We start from the raw sequence: 18,290 nt of genomic DNA on the forward strand, positions 1-18,290 counted from the left end.
GATGCATCAGAGAGGATCCACCCTGAGCTTGTTCAAATCAACTCACCTCCAACACGTCATCAAAGCAAACAGCTTCGTTTATCATACCTTGCTAATAAAGATAAGCTACAGAGTCCCTGCCTGTACTGTACAGTGATGGTAATCTGATGGAGGAATTATCCATTTTTGGAAATTTAAATTGGCATTAATAGAAATTGTAATTTGCTTTCTTATTCACAAGATGTTAAATTCTACATAAAAGCCTAAAATAGCTGTCAATGAAGTGCAATAAAACCTAGCTTTCTGTGTTTAAGTTTGTATCCTCTAAACTGTTGTAGTATGTCTGATTCTTGCTGGCTAGGTGAACACAAGTTACCCACAAAACTGATTTTAGTGTTTCCCACTGCATGTGTGGACGTTGAGATTAAGACTTGCGAGGTTTGTTTTGTTTTGGGTTTTTTTTCTTAATGGATTAACAAGTTTAAATGGACTATTTAAAGAAGGAGATATATTACTATATCTCCTTCTTCCCGGCTTATACCGATATCTATGGAGCTAAAATAGACTCACAAGTCTTTAAGTCTTTACCACCATATTTTAATGCATGAAAACAAGTGGAAGTAAAATGTAAAGGCATGTCCTCAAGTTATCTCAAGATTACTAGTTAATTTTTTTATCTCAAAATCGTCAAGCTTGTTTTTAAAAGTAGGGCTGTCAGTCAAAATATTTAATTGCTTATTAATTAAAGATTTTCTTAATGTACCATAACAGGATATTTATCATGTTTTTAATACTTTTAGTTTTCTACCTGCAGTTATAGAATAAAGCACTTTTGTTATATGCTACATTTACCCATTGAGGCTGGATTACGTGTACATACACAGACATACACACACGCATGTACTCACACATTCTCTCACACCAGCCTCGTCTTCATGTAGAAACAGTATACTATACACTGGAGTAAATGGTCTAGAAACTGTTTATCCAGGTTAGCTGTTGAAAGGTTCCTGCTTGTAAAATGATCAGGATGTCTTCACTGGAAGCTCCATCATGGCCGTTAGAGGATGAGTGCTCTCTGAATCAGCTGTTTGCTCGCACAGCAGGTGGTATTTGAGACGTCACATACTACAGTAGTAACTTAGTTCACATCCACATTAGATAAAAATGACCTTAGTCTTGTCCACAGAACCATCTCTCAGAGCTTTAAAACTAAACAGTCTGTGGAAAAGATGCATTATGTGTCCATTTCTACTTCTTTCTACCACAGCGGTATTTCTGCTTCACTACCTGTAACTACTCAGATTAATCCTACATTAAAATAAATGGCGCGTTTAAAAGGAATTGGCATTAATGCGTCAGTTATGCGTTAACCTTGACAGATTTGTTATAAGTGAAGTTTTCTTATTATCCAGGAAGACCATTTATTTCCTGAAAATAACCTCCTACTGTAACTGATTACCACAAGATGATGAGTTTTCTTTTCTCAAACTCACAAGATGGTTAAGGTGAGCTCAAAATTTAGTAGTCACTACTTGACAGGTTCTAGATAACAACATAAACTAGTCCATTATCTCAGAAAAGAGTAGTCATTGTTGTCTTGTGGTAACCAAGATAGTTAACTAGTTATTAAACTTTGTTTAGTCTGACCACAGAACTGTTTATCTCAGAATATTTAGATATTTTCCCCAGAAAAGCTGGCACTGTTTCTTTATTGTGTTCATGTGCAGCTTCTTCTTTGTATAATGGAGCATTAACCCGCATTAATGGACTGCACAGTGAATAAAGACAATGATTCCTGGAGGGGATTTCCAGGACATCATCATTTTTCATGCATTGCTGCCTAAGGGGTCCAAAGATCATGGACATCCAATACTTATTTTCTGCCATGTACCTGTGGATGTGGATATGGTTTGTAAACTGTAATCTTGTTGAATGCCAGTAACCTTACCTGAGAGGCGGAGTATCAGCCGGACAGCGATGGATGCCTCAGCTAACATGATGCTGTCAGAGTGTAGCACGTTCCTTAAAGTATAACCAAAACGAAAGAAAGAATGAGAATGGCGATCATCCAACAGTGTTCTTTTTTTCTTGGTAGTGCTTTGTGATGACATTTTAAACAGAGATTTAATCAGCAAAAAATATAGACATATGTTGCTCTAAACAAAGAGCTACTGCTGCTTTTATTCTATACCAGTTAGATTGGTACCTGAACAGAAGGGTTCCAAAAAATTAGGATGGGTTGGTCAGATATTAGGGTTATGTGTGTAAAAAAATGTGTCCCGACCCGGCCCGAACGAGTTGGTGGAAACGGGGCTAAACCAAGATGTCTCCAGGTTGTCTAAATCTTTTGACGTTGATGATGATTACTATAGATGATGGAATATTGAGTGTCTTTCTTATTGTAGATGAGCAACATTATTCTGAATTTGTTCCAGAATTTGTAGACAGTTTTCTTGCATATTGCTGAACTTCAGAGAGACTCTTCCTCTCTAAGGTGCTCTTTTAATACACAGTCTAGTTAATGACTTGTTGTGAGTAAACCTAATTAGTTGGAAATGTTGTTCCTACTGTTTCCCTTCAGCTCTAGGTCTATTTCCAACCTGTTGTTGATCTAATTCCAGCCCTTTTTTTTTTTTTTAGATGTGTTGCTGTACAAATTGAAAAGCTGATCCATGAGCTAAAACTATCATTTTTTTTGTATTAAAATATCTCACTTTAACATTTGATATGTTTTTAATGTTTTATTGGGAATAAAAATTGATTTACGATATTTTATTTTTTTCTTTATGCTTTCCATTGCAGTTTAAACCCTTTTGGAGTGTTTTCTTTATTTTATTATTAGCATGTGTTTTGTTGAGCTACAATCAAGCTATGCCCATGGCTGTGGTTACCACAGCGGATGACACAGCTTCCTTTGCAAATGGAAAATCTACCGTCATTGTTCTTGTGTGTGATCTTTGCAGTTATTACCAGCTACATTTTGTTGTGTTTACAGGAAGTGTTCAGTTTAATATCGGGAAAGAGTTTAACATGCAGTACGTGAGCTGGTTCTGCTACTGTACACACAGGTGATTCAGGTGACCTCCCTCTACCCTTTCTCCCCCCCTTTCCTCTCTCTGGAACTACAAGCCCAGCTCCATGGTGATGTGATATTACTCAGCTGCTTTGGTCACACCCACCCACCCACTCCCCCTCCCTCTCTTCCTAGCACTTATAACCAGCCGGCAGCCTTAAAACAAGAGCAGACTACTGAAAAAATCCCTCAGAGGCTCTTTTATGCCCTACAGAGTAACAAAGCCATAGAAAACAAGAGACAGAGGGTGTACTGTGGGTTATTTAGTGAAGCCAGAAGAATAATACACTCCTGTGTTCCTGTGACCTCTCCTACGACAACAGCCTCCATCAGAGCCGAGCAGGTGGAGACTGAAATCAGCCTCCCAGCACATTCTTACACTTCTCTGACAGGTAAGAAGAAAAATTACTTCACTTTGACTGGTTGTTACCTTAATTTAAACAAGACGATTCATCTTCTTAGGTTTTTGTATTGTTATTTTTCCAAGTACCGTACCAACACAGAGAGGGATCCATCCAACAATGATCCTTTGTCTCTGGAGACCTGCCTGTAATTATTGCCCTCAATGGAGTCCTTTGAGATTTCTCTGTTTTGATGGAAGCCCGTTCTTCAGAAACAGTTTGGTTTTGTTGCTCAGAGTGAGATTTATCTCGGCTTTTGTACTTTGTGACAGAGAAAGGTTTCTGGTGGATCATTTTTCAACCATTACTGGGGCATGGTGCGATTTGCATGTGACTTCGGCTTGTTAATACATCACCAAGCTGACTCCTCGGTGTGTCGCTGCTGCTGACCAGGAGGAAGTCGGAAAAGCTCAGAGTAGTGAACTGGTTGTGGGAGTTTTGGGGAGTCAAGGCAACGGCTCATCATGCTTCAGACAGCATCCTTGTCCCCAGATGTATGATTAACTTGATGAGCGACAGCTTTACTGGGTGACCTGAAAGAACTGGCCAACAACTTCCTGTTTTAAATGAGGTGTTTTTTTTCTGAGCAGTCATTAGCAGAAGGTGATATTGTTATTAACTTATCAGCTTATATACACTACCCTCTAGAGATGCATTTAAAGGTGTTTTAAGAAGTACCCTGAGGGAAACCTGTTGCTGTTTTATAGTTTTTTTTAACTGGAAAAATAAATAAATATGTTGGATTTTTAGTTGGTATGGCTCTTCTGTCTAAGTGGAACCATCCTGGCTAAATAAAGAAAATAAAAATAACTAAAACGATGCAGCAAAACCACAAGTATCAATTAAATAATGGAGAGAAAAAGCATCAAGGGATTTTGCTGTTCTAAGAAAACAGCCTGCTGCTATATACAAGACGGTTGTGCTCTGTCACTGTTGCCCCACACAAAGGGCACTGTTCCCCTTCCTGGAGCTCTACACATTCACACATTTACCAAGTGGTAAAAACATCATATGGTTTAAAAATAAACATATTTGCATGAGTACACATGTAGGAGTCATTAAAATGAACAACGTGTGTGCATGAGTAGACACACAGAGTGGGCTGCATTGCTGTAATTTTCATTATTTTACCCCTTGATTTACCATCGTATCATCCTGCTGTTTGTTTAATGTAAAGGATATAGATTCATCCTAAGGTTTAGGATTTTTAGTACGATAACATTTTAAAAAGAGTGAAAACTGAAGACAGAGTGGAAACTTTTACATCCGTGTTTTTGATTTGCAGCTCCAGAGTTTGGTTTCTTTATTTTGCATATGGCTGGTTTTCAATTTGTGCAGTGAAAAAAACCTGAAAAATACAGTTTACTTCCTCAATCATACAACCCTCGTGTACCATAAACTTTCAAGAACTCGAACTATTAGATAAGTTATTAAGCTTGTGGGGGGGAGCTCCCACTTCATGAAGGAAAAGGCTCAGCGAATGCATCGCTTAATTTAAATTTCATAATGACGCAGTGATCATGAAGATTTTTAAAATGTTGGACACAAATGACTCTTACATGTGCAGATGTGGTTTCTTTTTTTTTTTTTATTACCGAAGTGATAAAAGCAGCCAAAAAAATAAAATCTTCATGACAAACACTGAATGAGTCATAGTGGAAGTAAAAACTTGACATTCTGGTCATTAAACTGCTAAATAAAGATCAGATCAACTAAAATAATTCTATATATAAAAGTATTTCAAGTTCATTCTGACTAATGCCGAGCATCTTTAACCTGTTTATTGTTTTCCACTGTAGGACAATATCAGCTGCAGAAATGGGATGCTTTGGATTCCTCAAAGTCATGATGTTTGCTTTCAATGGCATCATCTTTGTAAGTAATACATTTTACTGATTTATTACCTTTATTTTAAATTTGATTTAACTTTTTTACAGTTTACTCCTTTGCGGAAACATTAGTCTGCAACAGGAATGATGTGTCCAGTCATGCAAATAAAGTGGAAGAACATACATGACACACAGAAACAGAGACAGAAGTCAATAGCTCTTTTAACCAAGCGAGCAAAAATACTTTGAATAGAAAATGTTTTATTTAAATAACCTGTTGGCTATTGAAAGTGGCATTTTTTACAGGACTCTTCTTTAGCCAAACATTTTCAGATATTGCTATAAATGGATATTTTCCCCCTATTTGTAAATTAAACAATCTAAATACACTCATTGGCCACTTTATCAGGTCCACCTGTTCAACTACTTGTTGTAGACATGATGAAGACGACTTGCAAGTTCAAACTGAGCATCAGAGTTAAAGTAACTTTTAATGTTTCATGGTTGTTGGTCTGAGTAATTCAGAAACTGCTGATCTACTGGGATTTTCACACACAACCATCTCCAGGGTTTACAGAGAATGGTCTGAAGAAGAGAAAATATCCAGCGAGCAGCAGTTGTCTGGACCAAAATGTCTTGTTGATGTCAGAGGAGAATGGGCAGAGTGGTTGAAGATGATAGAAAGGCAACAGGAAGTCAAATAAGCACTGAAAACACAGCATGTCCAACCTTGAAGCAGATGGGCTACAGCAGCAGAAGACCACACCGGGTTCCTCCTGTCAGCTAAGAACAGGAAACCGAGGCTACAATTCACACAGACTCACCAACACTGGACTATAGAAGATGGAGAAACGTTGCTGGTCTGATGAGTCTCCATTTCAGCTCCACATTCAGATGTTAGGTTCAGAATTTGGTGGAAACATCATGAAAACATGGATCCATCCTGCCTGGTATCAACAGTCCCGGCTGCTGGTGGTGTGATGGTGTGGGGGGAGATTTTCTTGGCCTCTTAGTACCAACATGGCCTGGTTTAACCACCACAGCCTACCTGAGTATTGTTGCTGACCATGTCCATCCCTTTATGACCACAGTGTAGCATCTTCTTATGGCTACTTCTAGCAGGAAAATGCACCATGTCACAAAGCTCAGATCATCTCCAACTGCTGTTTTGAACATGACAATGAGTTCACTGGACTCCAATGACCTCCACCAGATCTCAATCCAACAAAGCAGATTCTCATCATGGATGTGCAGCAACTGTGTGATGCTGTTTATGTCCATATGGAGAAAAACCTCTGAGGAATATGTTTCCAACACCTTGTTGGATCTATGACACCAAGAATAAAGGCAATTCTGAAGAAAAAATGGTCTAACCTGGTAAAGGTTCTGATGACGAGAAGAGAGAAATCCTTCAAACGCCAATGTTATTTATCTACTCCCCATTGCTCCCAAAGAGAGAGAGGAAAAAAAGTAATGTCCACACAGGACTATCAACAAAAAATATGTCCAACTACTTGATAATGTGCAAACACAGTGTTTCTGCGCTCCAGTGTACAATGTACAAAATCTCTGTCACCATTCTTTGTGACAATCTGCTTCATTCTCAAATCTCTCTCATTACATTGAGGCCCAACTGAGTCTGGTGCAGAACTGGTGGTCTTGGCATCTGGTTCTGTCATTGTATTGTTGTTTCATCACTTCACAGTAATCCACATCAAGTCTTAGTGGAAACAGCTAGTTCAACATTTATTAGCCTCCCATGTACCCAGATAATTAAAGCTACATCTCAAAAAGTCTGTTTCTAGTCACCATGCTTCAAGCACAAAACAAAGAACACCCAACACACAGTGGCAAAGAAACATGGATTTATATGACAATGTAACAGCAGATGAATGATATACACATTACTGCTGAAGCAGCCTTATCCATCCCGTGTGACGTGGCATTTTCATTTTAAATCTGGAGAATGCTCCTTGAAAGCTGAACCTCTTCTCCTCTCCATATTCTCCCCTTCAGTTGGCAGGTGCCACTATCCTTGGTGTTGGGATCTGGGTGAAGGTGGACAGTGGATCTGTCCTCAGTTTCCTTGGGAAAATTGAACAAGCGCCAGCAGCGCTCAGTCAGTTGCTCAATGTGGGCTACCTGTTGATTGCGATAGGTGCTCTGCTGGTCATCATCGGCTTTCTCGGATGCTGTGGAGCCATCAAGGAAAGCAAATGCATGCTGCTGCTGGTAAGGTGTTGCCACACTTCTCAGAGGCTTAAAGAAATAATAATAAAATAAACTTATGATGTATTAATCGTGCACTTACTAGGAGATAGATGAGAGGTTTAACGTGTTTGTGGTGAACAGCCGAAGAGCATTTGGTGATTGTTCATTTTAAACTACATTGCAGAATATTTCCAATTAATTTTATGTCTTAAACTTTAAAACTAGAGCAGAAGGTGGCATGCAAAGTAAGTAGAAACAGAAGGATTTAGTTTATGTCTGGACAGAGACAGACGGGCTGCAGACAGGTGACAGACTGAAGGAAAACAGGTGTGCGGTGTCAAACTCATTTTAGTTCAGGGGCCACATGCAACGCAGTTTGATTTCAAGTGAGTCAAAACACAAAAATATGAGTTTAATTTCCGTAAATAATGAAAGCGCTTGATTTTTACCTTCTTTGTTTTCTACACCCATCTAACCATCTTATCTACTGCTTAGTCCAATCATTTTAGAAAACATAATATAAACAACCTGAAATTCTTTGAGAAAAATGAAAGTAACTTGTCCACATCTAGAAGTTATTTTAAATGCACATACCTGAACTTTTTTACAGCTTTGTAATAATTCTGACCAGAATCACTTTATCATACACATCAAAATGAGATCTATTAAGCAAGAAGATATTAAAAAAATATCCAGTAAATTATTGATATTCAAACATTAGAAATTCAACCTCATGTGGACAAATTAAATATTGAAGTTACTTTTGTATATATATATTTAAAAATCCAGTTAATGTCTCCAGTGTCATCATCACATTTACCAAATTCGACCAGCAACCCAGATCAGACCCACTAGGGGGCCCTCAAGCCATGCATTTGATAAAAAAGGGAGGTTAAGGTTTAGATAAAAGGGAGGGTGTCTCAGTCAGTGGATGAAGGTGAATAGGTTACATGAACTAGTTTACATAGAACAGACTAACTAAAAAGACATTATTGACTTCTGGTGGATAGAAAACATACAAAAAAGAGAAAACTTCACTCTGGTCAAAGGTTCCCAGCTGAGTAAAATCGCAGCAGCCACGACAAGAGCTTTAGATTCTCTAAATACTACAGAAAGGAGCTTCAGTGCCTCCTTCATTAGCTCCTTTAGCAAAGGAAAGAGCATCCTTTATGAAAGAAATATGATAATACCATCCCACAATTTCTTGGGGCCACTTCTGTCCAGGCACAATAATGTTTATCTAAACTTAAACATGAGGTAAAGCGATGTCATGTATCTGACAATAATTCATCTTTTATCTGAATATTTGGCATCAAGACAGCGAGGTGCATCAGGGTGCATTTATTACACCAGCATAAAAATACAATTCAGACTGATTTTACTCTCACAGGACTGCTGTTCTTATACGGTTCAGGGCCTGGCTAGTCCTTGCCCCTTTATTTTTATCCATTCATTACATTTCAGATCTACCAATCTGATCATGCCTTAAAAAATAGGTTTCCGTCCCATGGAGCAGCACCCAGGGCTCGACTAGCCCTGACCATTCCCATGGCTCAGTCACATCAGATTCCCAATGTTCTCTTATCAAAGTCACGTTGGGCTTAATACATTCACACACGTGCTCCTAATAACAAAGTATAGGGCATGCATAAATGTTTACCATCAAATGCAAATATACTATGTTATTTGCTACATCAGGTTGGCACAATCACATACATTACATTGCTGATATGTCTTATGGTAAAAGCCCAGCCGTATAAAATCCGGTACTCTCAGCCGACTCTTGACCTGCTGTCTTCAGTGGAGCCTGTTGGATGCTCAGTCATCGTTTAGGCCTGCAAAGGATTACTCTTACGACAGATGAAGAATTTGTTGGTAAATTAGTTAAAAAAATGTTTGCTGTTGTAGTTAATGCTCGTCAATAACCTGTATAACTCTGATCTCCTCAGTTCTTCATCATAGTCTTGCTGGTCTTCATCGCAGAGGTTGCAGGAGCAATAGTGATTTTGGCCTTCAGACCTCTGGTAAGTTATTAAAAATCTTATAAAAGCAGATTATCATGGCTGAAGCATCATCAGGGATTCAAAATGATGTAATATATCCTTGAATCGTAGGCAGATCAGCTGATCTCCCAGGTTGGCACGGCAGCTGTTGCCAGCATCAGGAAGGACTTCGGGAGGAATCCAGACGTCACAGGACTGTGGAACAGTACAATGAGCACGGTACGTGCACCTGAAATGATAACGATTTCTCTCCCGTTCATCTTCACCAAAACTCTCTGTAACGTGGGCTCTCTTTGCAGTTAAGCTGCTGTGGATTCAACAACTTCACAGACTTTACAAGTTCTCCATATTATACTACAAAGAACAGCACATATCCGCCACAGTGCTGTCTGGGTGTTGTCCAATGCAATCAAACACTGGCACAAAGCACGGTATGAACTTCTCACCATGTGGAAAGAATAATTTCTATACATGATCCAAAACATTTCTATTAATAATGAGTTTTACTACTTTTTATCTTCATTAGGGGATCTATGGTTGCTATCCACGAATCAAGCTTCTGATTGATAAGAACGCCGTAGTTATTGTGGCCGTAGCCTTTGGAATTGCAGCTTTGGAGGTATGACCAAACATCATGCAGAGCAATTTTTTTACTGTTTAGTATACATTTGTTAACTTTACTAAAAATGTATTTCCCCCTCAGATATGTGCCATGGTTGTCTCAATGATCCTGTACTGCAGAATAAAATCCACGATGGCCTGAGTACACACAGTAAACGCCTCAAAAGGATCTTTTTAATCACGCCTTATATTGCCTCCTGCAGTGGCTCATCGCTGAAGACAGTGACTGTCTGGTCTTGTGCAATCAAGAACTACTTAAAGACATAACGCAGATATTTTTAATAGACATACATCTATCTAATAGAGTCCATTTATGAATGTAAATCGTTTATTTCTTAAGAACAGTTTACTACGCACCAGTTGTAAATGTCAAGGAGTGCTCTTGCCTTCAACACAGAGCCAGTTAATGAGGAATCACACGGTACAGTTACTGTGATAATGAAACGAGAGCTGGTGTCTGTGTTGGAGACGGGAAGCACTACTGTGGAGGTTTTTGCCATAATGTAGCTTGTAAAATGGTAAATCTTTATGTGTTTGTAAATTGTAAAGTGATTGATTTTGGAATAAAGCTTATACCTCCAGGGAAAAATATTGTGTGTTTATCTGGTTTCGTGCATTTCAGGAATCTCAGAGAAGTCTATATGGGGGGAAAAGAAGCTACAAAACACCTGCTTTCCACGTTTATCACACTTAAAAACAAGCACAGAGGGTGGAGGAACATTTTAAAGCTGCGGTTTAAAGGGAGCTTAGAGATGGAAAAAATTACTCCATGATGGCATCAATATATGAGTTAATGTAAATAATATCTACTTTATAGATAAGCGAGCGTTGTGTGTTTGAGTCAGACAGCATTGATAATAAATAGACCTTCGAAGTTTATTTATCTTGTGTAGTTGGTCCTGTCAACAGTCTCACACAGGTCTGATAATCAGTTTCCCATGTGAGCTTCAGTAAAGGGAAACTAATTAAGGAGGTTGCTGCACAATATTAAGCTAGTTAAATAAATACATATCAAGAAAAGTCTCTCTCGGGTAAATACATCCTATTAAGAGAGCAGCTCTTAAAAAGTCACTGATGAGCAGCTTGTAGCTGCTGGTGATGGAGAGGTTCTTGGTGCAGTTCCAAAAACCTCTCCATCCAGGATACTCCACAGGCTTCACTTGTATATAAGCTGTATTTGGGCCACCCTTTAACAATGTTCACAAAGAGATGCAAGCTCCGTAGTCTCAGAAATACATGAAGACTAATTTTCAAACAGTTTTATTGACTAATTATTGCCATGCTACACTTGATGGTCCAGATGGGTGGAGTTCTGGTTGGTGGGTGAATGCCCACTATGTCCCAACAAGGTTGCAGCATCAGCAAGCTGACAGCACCAGCTCACTCTCATGGGGAGTGAGATGGTAGACCCCTTTACAGTGCCTGAGGGTGTCAAAATGACCTCTGCTAAACATATTCAGTTTCTAACTGACCATTTCCTGCTGTGGTGTAAAAGGAAGAACTGTGCTTTCTGCAGTAAAGACAACTTCTATGCTGGAAAAATTAACACTAAATCTGTGGCCACATCATGAGGTAGATAAACTCCCCTTTATCCCTTGAGCTCAACCCTATTGAAAAAACTGTGAAGCATCCTTAAAGGGAAAATCTAAAGATAAACAAAGAGCAACTTTTGGAGGCATTTCAGTTTCCTCAGATGAGATCCAGGCAGAAACTTTCCTGGACCTCTAGTTCAATGGACGGGTGTAGTTAAGATGATATCTGTGAAGGGCTCCTATATAAACATAAACAAAAAGGTTTTTTGTTTAGATATATTTTATTAAAATGATCTCTTCTTTACAACATATTTAATGTTTTGAAACTCTATTTTGACTGATTGGTAGTTTCTTTTAGTAAAATCCAAATTATTATAAAACCTAATATCATTTTAACAAAATAAAACAAAAACAAAAGAGAAACAAAGAACAGTCTTGTTCATTGAACAGAAACAGCGTATGCATAATGGTTCACTGTTAGAAGGAAGCAGCACTTTCTCTGCTTATGTTTTACATCAGTTTGGACTCTGGTGTTGTTCTGTGCTCTTAGTCTGGAACAAAAACTTCCTCATACTGGTTTAACTTGGTCTTTGGACAGGACTGGTTAAAGTATGACAAGTTAATATTCAACACAATTCAGTGAAGTAATATGAAAAGTTTTCATGGATAATCTTCAGACTTGTTAGACAGCTACAGTCAAACAAATAAGTTAGTCTTAATGCTGTGGGAAAAATCTGTAGGACCAGGTAATATTGCCTTAACCCAGAAGAGCCCAGCCGACATATTTGTTACATACAGTTTTTAAGAAATTTAGCTTCAATTTATGGTATAAACGTTCCTCAAAATCCTGTTGAATACAATCTGATTCTTGTCTTCTGTTCCCTAATAGATACCCAAAAGCAGAAAACCACATTATAATATTTTTAATGTATCACATGGTAATAAATGGTAGATATCCTCCCCCAAAACGTTTTTTTTTATATATATATATTCTGTTAAAGGGCCAAATAAAGACCTCATATTTTAAAAATTGGACTTTTCTTACCATTTTTTCGTGGGTCGGGCCTTAATGGGTTAACATTACTTTGGGATTACTTATGATTAATTTATCAAACTGACTGCATATTTTATAGCCCTCTAATTAATACCCTGTTAAAGACCTCAAATTTCCTTCCAAGGACAAATAAAGTTTATCTTAATATTAAATCCCAATTAGATGTCCCTGCTATTGCTTTAGGAATAAGACAAGTATATCACAAATTATTATTTACTATTGCTCTGAATAGATTAATACTAACTCAGCTGCAAACTCCCTCCACCAGATTTATTAGAATATTTATTTTGAATGAATAAGTGAACTCAGCTGTAATGCAGGAGGTGACATTCAAATTAACGAACTTTATTGTCAAAATAAAAACAGAAATCAAACTAGGCTATTATTTACTAACATATAAATGTATAATAAAAAAAAAGAAAAGAATAAAATGTGAGAATATAATAGCCTGGTTTGATTTGTTATTAATAGGCTTGGCCCCATTTGTTTGCTTTGTTATTGTTTTGAAATGTAATAAATTATTATTACTGGAAAAACCTGATTTGGATACTTTAATTTCAAGACTTAAAGTAAATATAAAAAAAAATTATCTTTTTGACATCAAGGATTTTTTAACTTGTATTATGATTTTTATCAGTTACCTTGATGAGGTGGCTTAAGTTAAGATATTTGAATGTAATGCGAAACGTGGCAGTAGACTTTTTTGTTCGTGAAGTGAAACACACTGTGGAATATTTGTGGATTAAATATAGAGGATTGGGAATTTGGGGAGGAGGGGCCACATGTGCACCTTGAATGCCCAAAGTCGGTTCTTGAGGTCCTGCTGGTTCTGGATGCTTCCTGCTGAAGATTAATAGGTCACCATGTTCAGGTAGAACTAGCTGTTGAGGAAAGCCATTTTATTAGAATCAGGTGTGTTGGAGCAGGAAAACATCTAAGACCTGCAGGAGCTGCACTCTTGAGGGATTTATTTACTTCAACTCATGTCGGTTCCATCTCATGTCTAAACAAACACTGTCATCTGCTGGTGTTTTATATGAACTGATTCTGCTTCCAAAAGGCTCTTCCAGACAGACGTGTAGATACTTAAACCATGTACAGATCAACTTAGTAAGCTAGCAGATAACATATCTCCTGTCTGGACTATGCAAAATGAGAGAAAGACTGGATCATATTTTTGCTGAACGTGAGGCTGAGGACACACAGCAGTTTAAGGATATAGAGAAACAAGTTTCTAAGGAGGAGGACGATATTCAGCAAGTCTGATGAGGAGGTTACAGGTACTGAAGCTGCTCCTGCTGAAACCTACAAATCACAAAGCAGTAACATCTGTTGGAGCGCAGTACCTCCTGGTTTACATGATGAAGCAGCTGCTGTAAATTAGTGGTGGGCAGGTCGATATAAATATAGATGATATTAATACCGACAGTATATATTAGTATAGCAATTAGTTATCAATTATTAGTATATCAATAGTATATCAATATTATCAATACTATTGTGAAGGTATTGATAATTCAATGTAAGGCTTGAAAACAACCACATATCCTCCTTATATATGAAGTTTGTAATAGATTTTACCACAAGACACCTACATGGACGAAATCAGCTTTTCCCGCCAAAATAATACCTATTTTGGATTTTCCCTTAAAGTAATAACTTGTTTATACAATATTGAGTAAAAGAAAAAAAATATTAATTCCACAGATTACTTTTTGCATTAAGGTGTTAATTTTTCCATAAGGGGAAAAGTCCTATTAAAGCCTGATTAAAAAGTATTTGTATGATTATAGACAATAGTAGCCCGTTATTTACTTGGTACTGGACTGATACCAAATCTTGCAGTTTTGCAATTTGGGCAGGATGTGATAGAATAAGAAAAAAAAATGGAATCTGTAGATTTATGCTGGCTAAACCAGGGGTACTTGAATCCAGTCCTGGAGAGCTGCTATCCTGCACCTTTTAGATGCATCCGTTCTCGAACACACCAGCACCAAATGGCTGGAATCCCTCATCCACATGTCATTCAGCTCTGCAGAGTTCTGGTAACAAGCAGTTAATTGATTCAGGTATTTTGGAGAAGGGATGCATCTAAATGTTGCAGGATAATTCTGGTTCTGGACTTGGGACCCATGCCGTAACCTTTGAGTCCCAGAGAAAAATCCAGTAATTATGCATGTGAGTAAAGAACTTTGTCAGTCGTATTCCAGCGGCAGCACTAGAGGTGGAGTCAGGGTGACACTGGCCATGTCTGAAATCTGATCCGACACCCAGGCGCCACCTCAGGTGAGGGACAGTCACTGGAGAAGAACAGAAATGTCTTTTAAGACAGGCATGGATTCTTGGTGTCACTGCAACAGTCTGAAGTATTAACCCTTTAATGCTTGCACTTTTCATTTCAGTCATTCATTATCTACACTTTTCTGTCCTTATCTGGAGCCTAACCCAGCATTTTAGCAGGTGAGAAGCAGGGTACACCCTGGACAGGTCTCCAGTCCATCACCATTCACACACACACACACTCCTAGGGAGAATTTAGAACCAATTAACCAAACATGCATGGGAGGAAGCCGGAGAACCCGACAGAACCCACACATACATGGGGAGAACATACAAACTCCACACAGGTTTCTCCAGGTTCGAACCTATCCCCAGAGCCTCGGCTGCGACCTTCTTGCTGTGAGGTTGTGGGGCTAACAACCACGCCACCGTGCAGCCCTTTTGATTTCAGTTGGACATTATTCTTTTTATTGTTACATAAAATGTGCTTCTGCAAATGTCATTCGGCAGATGTCTAGAAAATATTTTGTCCCTGTGCAACTACAAATATTAATGTTATTTAAAGTTTTTAACCTTATGTTAGCATGAAGCTATGTAGCAGTGCTAATCTAGTCATATGATAGCAATAGACTAGTTTTAAGATAATGTGGAGAAACCATGTCATATTTTAGTTTTCAGTGAGTGTATTTAAGGACTACAGATCAAAATAAACTATAAAGATATTCAGAGTACCTTAATATCCGATTTTCTAGCACTAACTAGGCTAGAGCTACATGATCCATATTAATTTAAACAGGAGGCTAGCAAGGCTGCTAGATGATTTTAAAATAATTTACAGCATGAAAATGAAGATAAATATAACCCTTAACCAGTCAAATTTTGTACAGAAAGGTATAAGAATGAAAAGAAAGGGAGATGTTTATAACTTTTTTGTAAAGAGGAATGTTGTAGAAAAATTACCAGGAGTCTGGAATGAGTAAAAGTATAAAAAGTTTATTACAGGAGAAGTACTGAATAAAGAATTACTTGCAAGTAATTGAGAGTGGTCATCCCAACTTGGGAAAGACTCTGGGGTCCCCAGCTGAAGGTCAAACAGCAAAATAATAAATTGAGGAATAAAAGACTGAGTGGCGCCACTTTTTTCCAGTTTTCAGACAAGGCCCACATAACACAACAAGCTGATATCCCAAACAACTATTGCTATCTAGCAGGTGCAAAAACCAGTCTCAACTCTGCCATATCAGAGCTCTGGTCAGTCTGACCTCACACATGCATACACAATGAAAACTGTAACTTCAGTATTCTGTAAAATGAGAACACACAACATGAAAACGTAATAGTGAATGGATTAACAATAATAAATTAATAAAGAAAACTGAATATAAGACACAGAAAGACACAGATCAGGCCGAGACCCCAGCCTCAATGTCAGCAGCTCCCACAGCTCCCAACATGGAGCTAGATGAGCAACAGTGTGGTCACACAAATCTCCAGCTCAACACCACCACCGGTCAGAGTACAGCCAGTGAACCATGTGCCCTGTTTGAACAGTAAAAGTTTAGCTTCATGTAATTTGTGTGATGTTATTTCATATCTATTCTGTTTATTTTGGCTGTACTTTTTGGTTATGTTGTTGTTTTTTTACCTCACAGTTTCATGAAGGGATGAGACTGGAAGTGACAACGATACTTCTGAATCTGAGGGAGAAGACAGTGAATCAGAGCTGCTTGGAGAGAGAGTCATTGTTCTCTCTACAACCACATACGGCACCCGAGAAGGACCACCTGGTAGACCCATGATATGATGCAAGGGGTGCAGTTTCTAGACCCAAAGAGTGCAACATTCTTCAAGGAGCAGCCATTATTTGTGTTTACACAGACATTTGAGTCTGATTAAGAAGACCTCAATCATGAGGTTCATCAAACCAGGCAGCTTCTCCAGAGATAAAACTGGTCTAGACAGACCAGATACTTGACCTGATTTTCACCAGAACTGAAGGATTATGTTGTTGTGAATCTACACAAAGATAGTTTGGCACATGGTGGTGAATTTGTTCATTTCTGTGCAAACTGTTATGGCTAAAGTGTGTGTGTGATGGTGGTCAAACTGTTTGCACTTTGCATGGCTGCAGTTTCCTCTGTTCAGACACATTTTAACACTTGGTGGCGCTAGTGTTCAAGATTAAGCATGACATGAGTTATACAAATAAACTTGCCTTGTTCTGGAGTGACCCCATTCCTTTACCTGGACTCTACAGACATGGTCACACCAAAACCACATCATCTATCAGGTCCTTGCTTGACAAGCAGGTGGATTGTGACTGGTTGTTCAGTAGAAATAGAAAGTTCATGCAGTGTATGGAGCCACACCTTGTAACTGAGCTGCTGTATGTTGTTTATGAGTAGGGCCATTGTCTTCATGCAAAGTTTGCATAATTTCCATGTTAGGAAAATGTCTAAAAAGAGTTTGTTTTAGTCTCAGCAACTCAAGTTGATGTGCTCCACTAAAAAGGACCAATCCTGCAGATTCATGCTCCAGTTTATCTATCTTTTTATTTTTGATAACATTGTGTGACAAAATGTTTATAACTAAAACTTCATGAGTGACTTTCACCTTATCTAGAAGAGGTTTTTGGTGTTTGGCTTGGACTCCATTAGTGGTCTGATTTCCTCAGGTGACATGATCCCCCTCCCATCTTTCCCAACATGGAGGATGGAAATTTCGTTTTCTTTTTGTTTTTATTACATATACAGTTGAAGAGGTTCAGATATGTGGGAGGTAGATTCATACACAAACTGTGAATGAATGAATGAATCACCGCTGCCCTCTCTCTGTGAGTGGAAATAGTTTGTGTATGAATAAATATGATTTATAGACTCACTCGAAAACTTATAAGAAGAATGTATGTATTTATATTTTCTTGAAATTGGATGCAAAAAGACAGAATAAACCAAAAATAATTTTGTTTATGAATTAATAGGATTACTAATACAAATACATAGACATTTTTCTCTCTTTAAATTTATTTGACCGAACAAGAACAGCACAAGTAAAAAGCTTTAAAGAGGCATGCAGATTCTTCTCGGTTAGGATTTAATACTTCACATTTTAACAGAAACGAAGCTGCTGAAAGATTTCTGCTCTCAGTAGATGACACCTTGTCCTAATCTTGGAGGAAAAGCGTCGCTGAAAGAGCCGCACCGACGCCGACATTCCCCATGCGCAAAATGGGAGCCGAGCCATGACGCCTTTGTGCCCGTGTGGATTGCAAATGGCTTCACAATGAAACAGCAGTGACGCTCCG

General features: G+C 38.3%; 1 protein-coding gene across 1 annotated transcript; it reads left to right on the forward strand.

Annotated features, from left to right (window-relative positions):
• The first annotated feature begins 3,202 nt into the window (after window positions 1–3,202).
• tspan35 (tetraspanin 35) lies at window positions 3,203–10,698 on the forward strand. Its single transcript, XM_041997127.1, has 8 exons — window positions 3,203–3,447; window positions 5,256–5,331; window positions 7,302–7,517; window positions 9,446–9,520; window positions 9,611–9,718; window positions 9,799–9,930; window positions 10,026–10,118; window positions 10,203–10,698. The coding sequence occupies exons 2-8, from the start codon at window positions 5,275–5,277 to the stop codon at window positions 10,260–10,262; spliced, it is 741 nt and encodes a 246-aa protein (XP_041853061.1). The 5' UTR covers window positions 3,203–3,447; window positions 5,256–5,274; the 3' UTR covers window positions 10,263–10,698.
• The last annotated feature ends 7,592 nt before the right edge of the window (window positions 10,699–18,290 follow it).

This window comes from Melanotaenia boesemani, chromosome 2 (genome assembly GCF_017639745.1).
Source record: "Melanotaenia boesemani isolate fMelBoe1 chromosome 2, fMelBoe1.pri, whole genome shotgun sequence".
NCBI lineage: Eukaryota > Metazoa > Chordata > Actinopteri > Atheriniformes > Melanotaeniidae > Melanotaenia > Melanotaenia boesemani.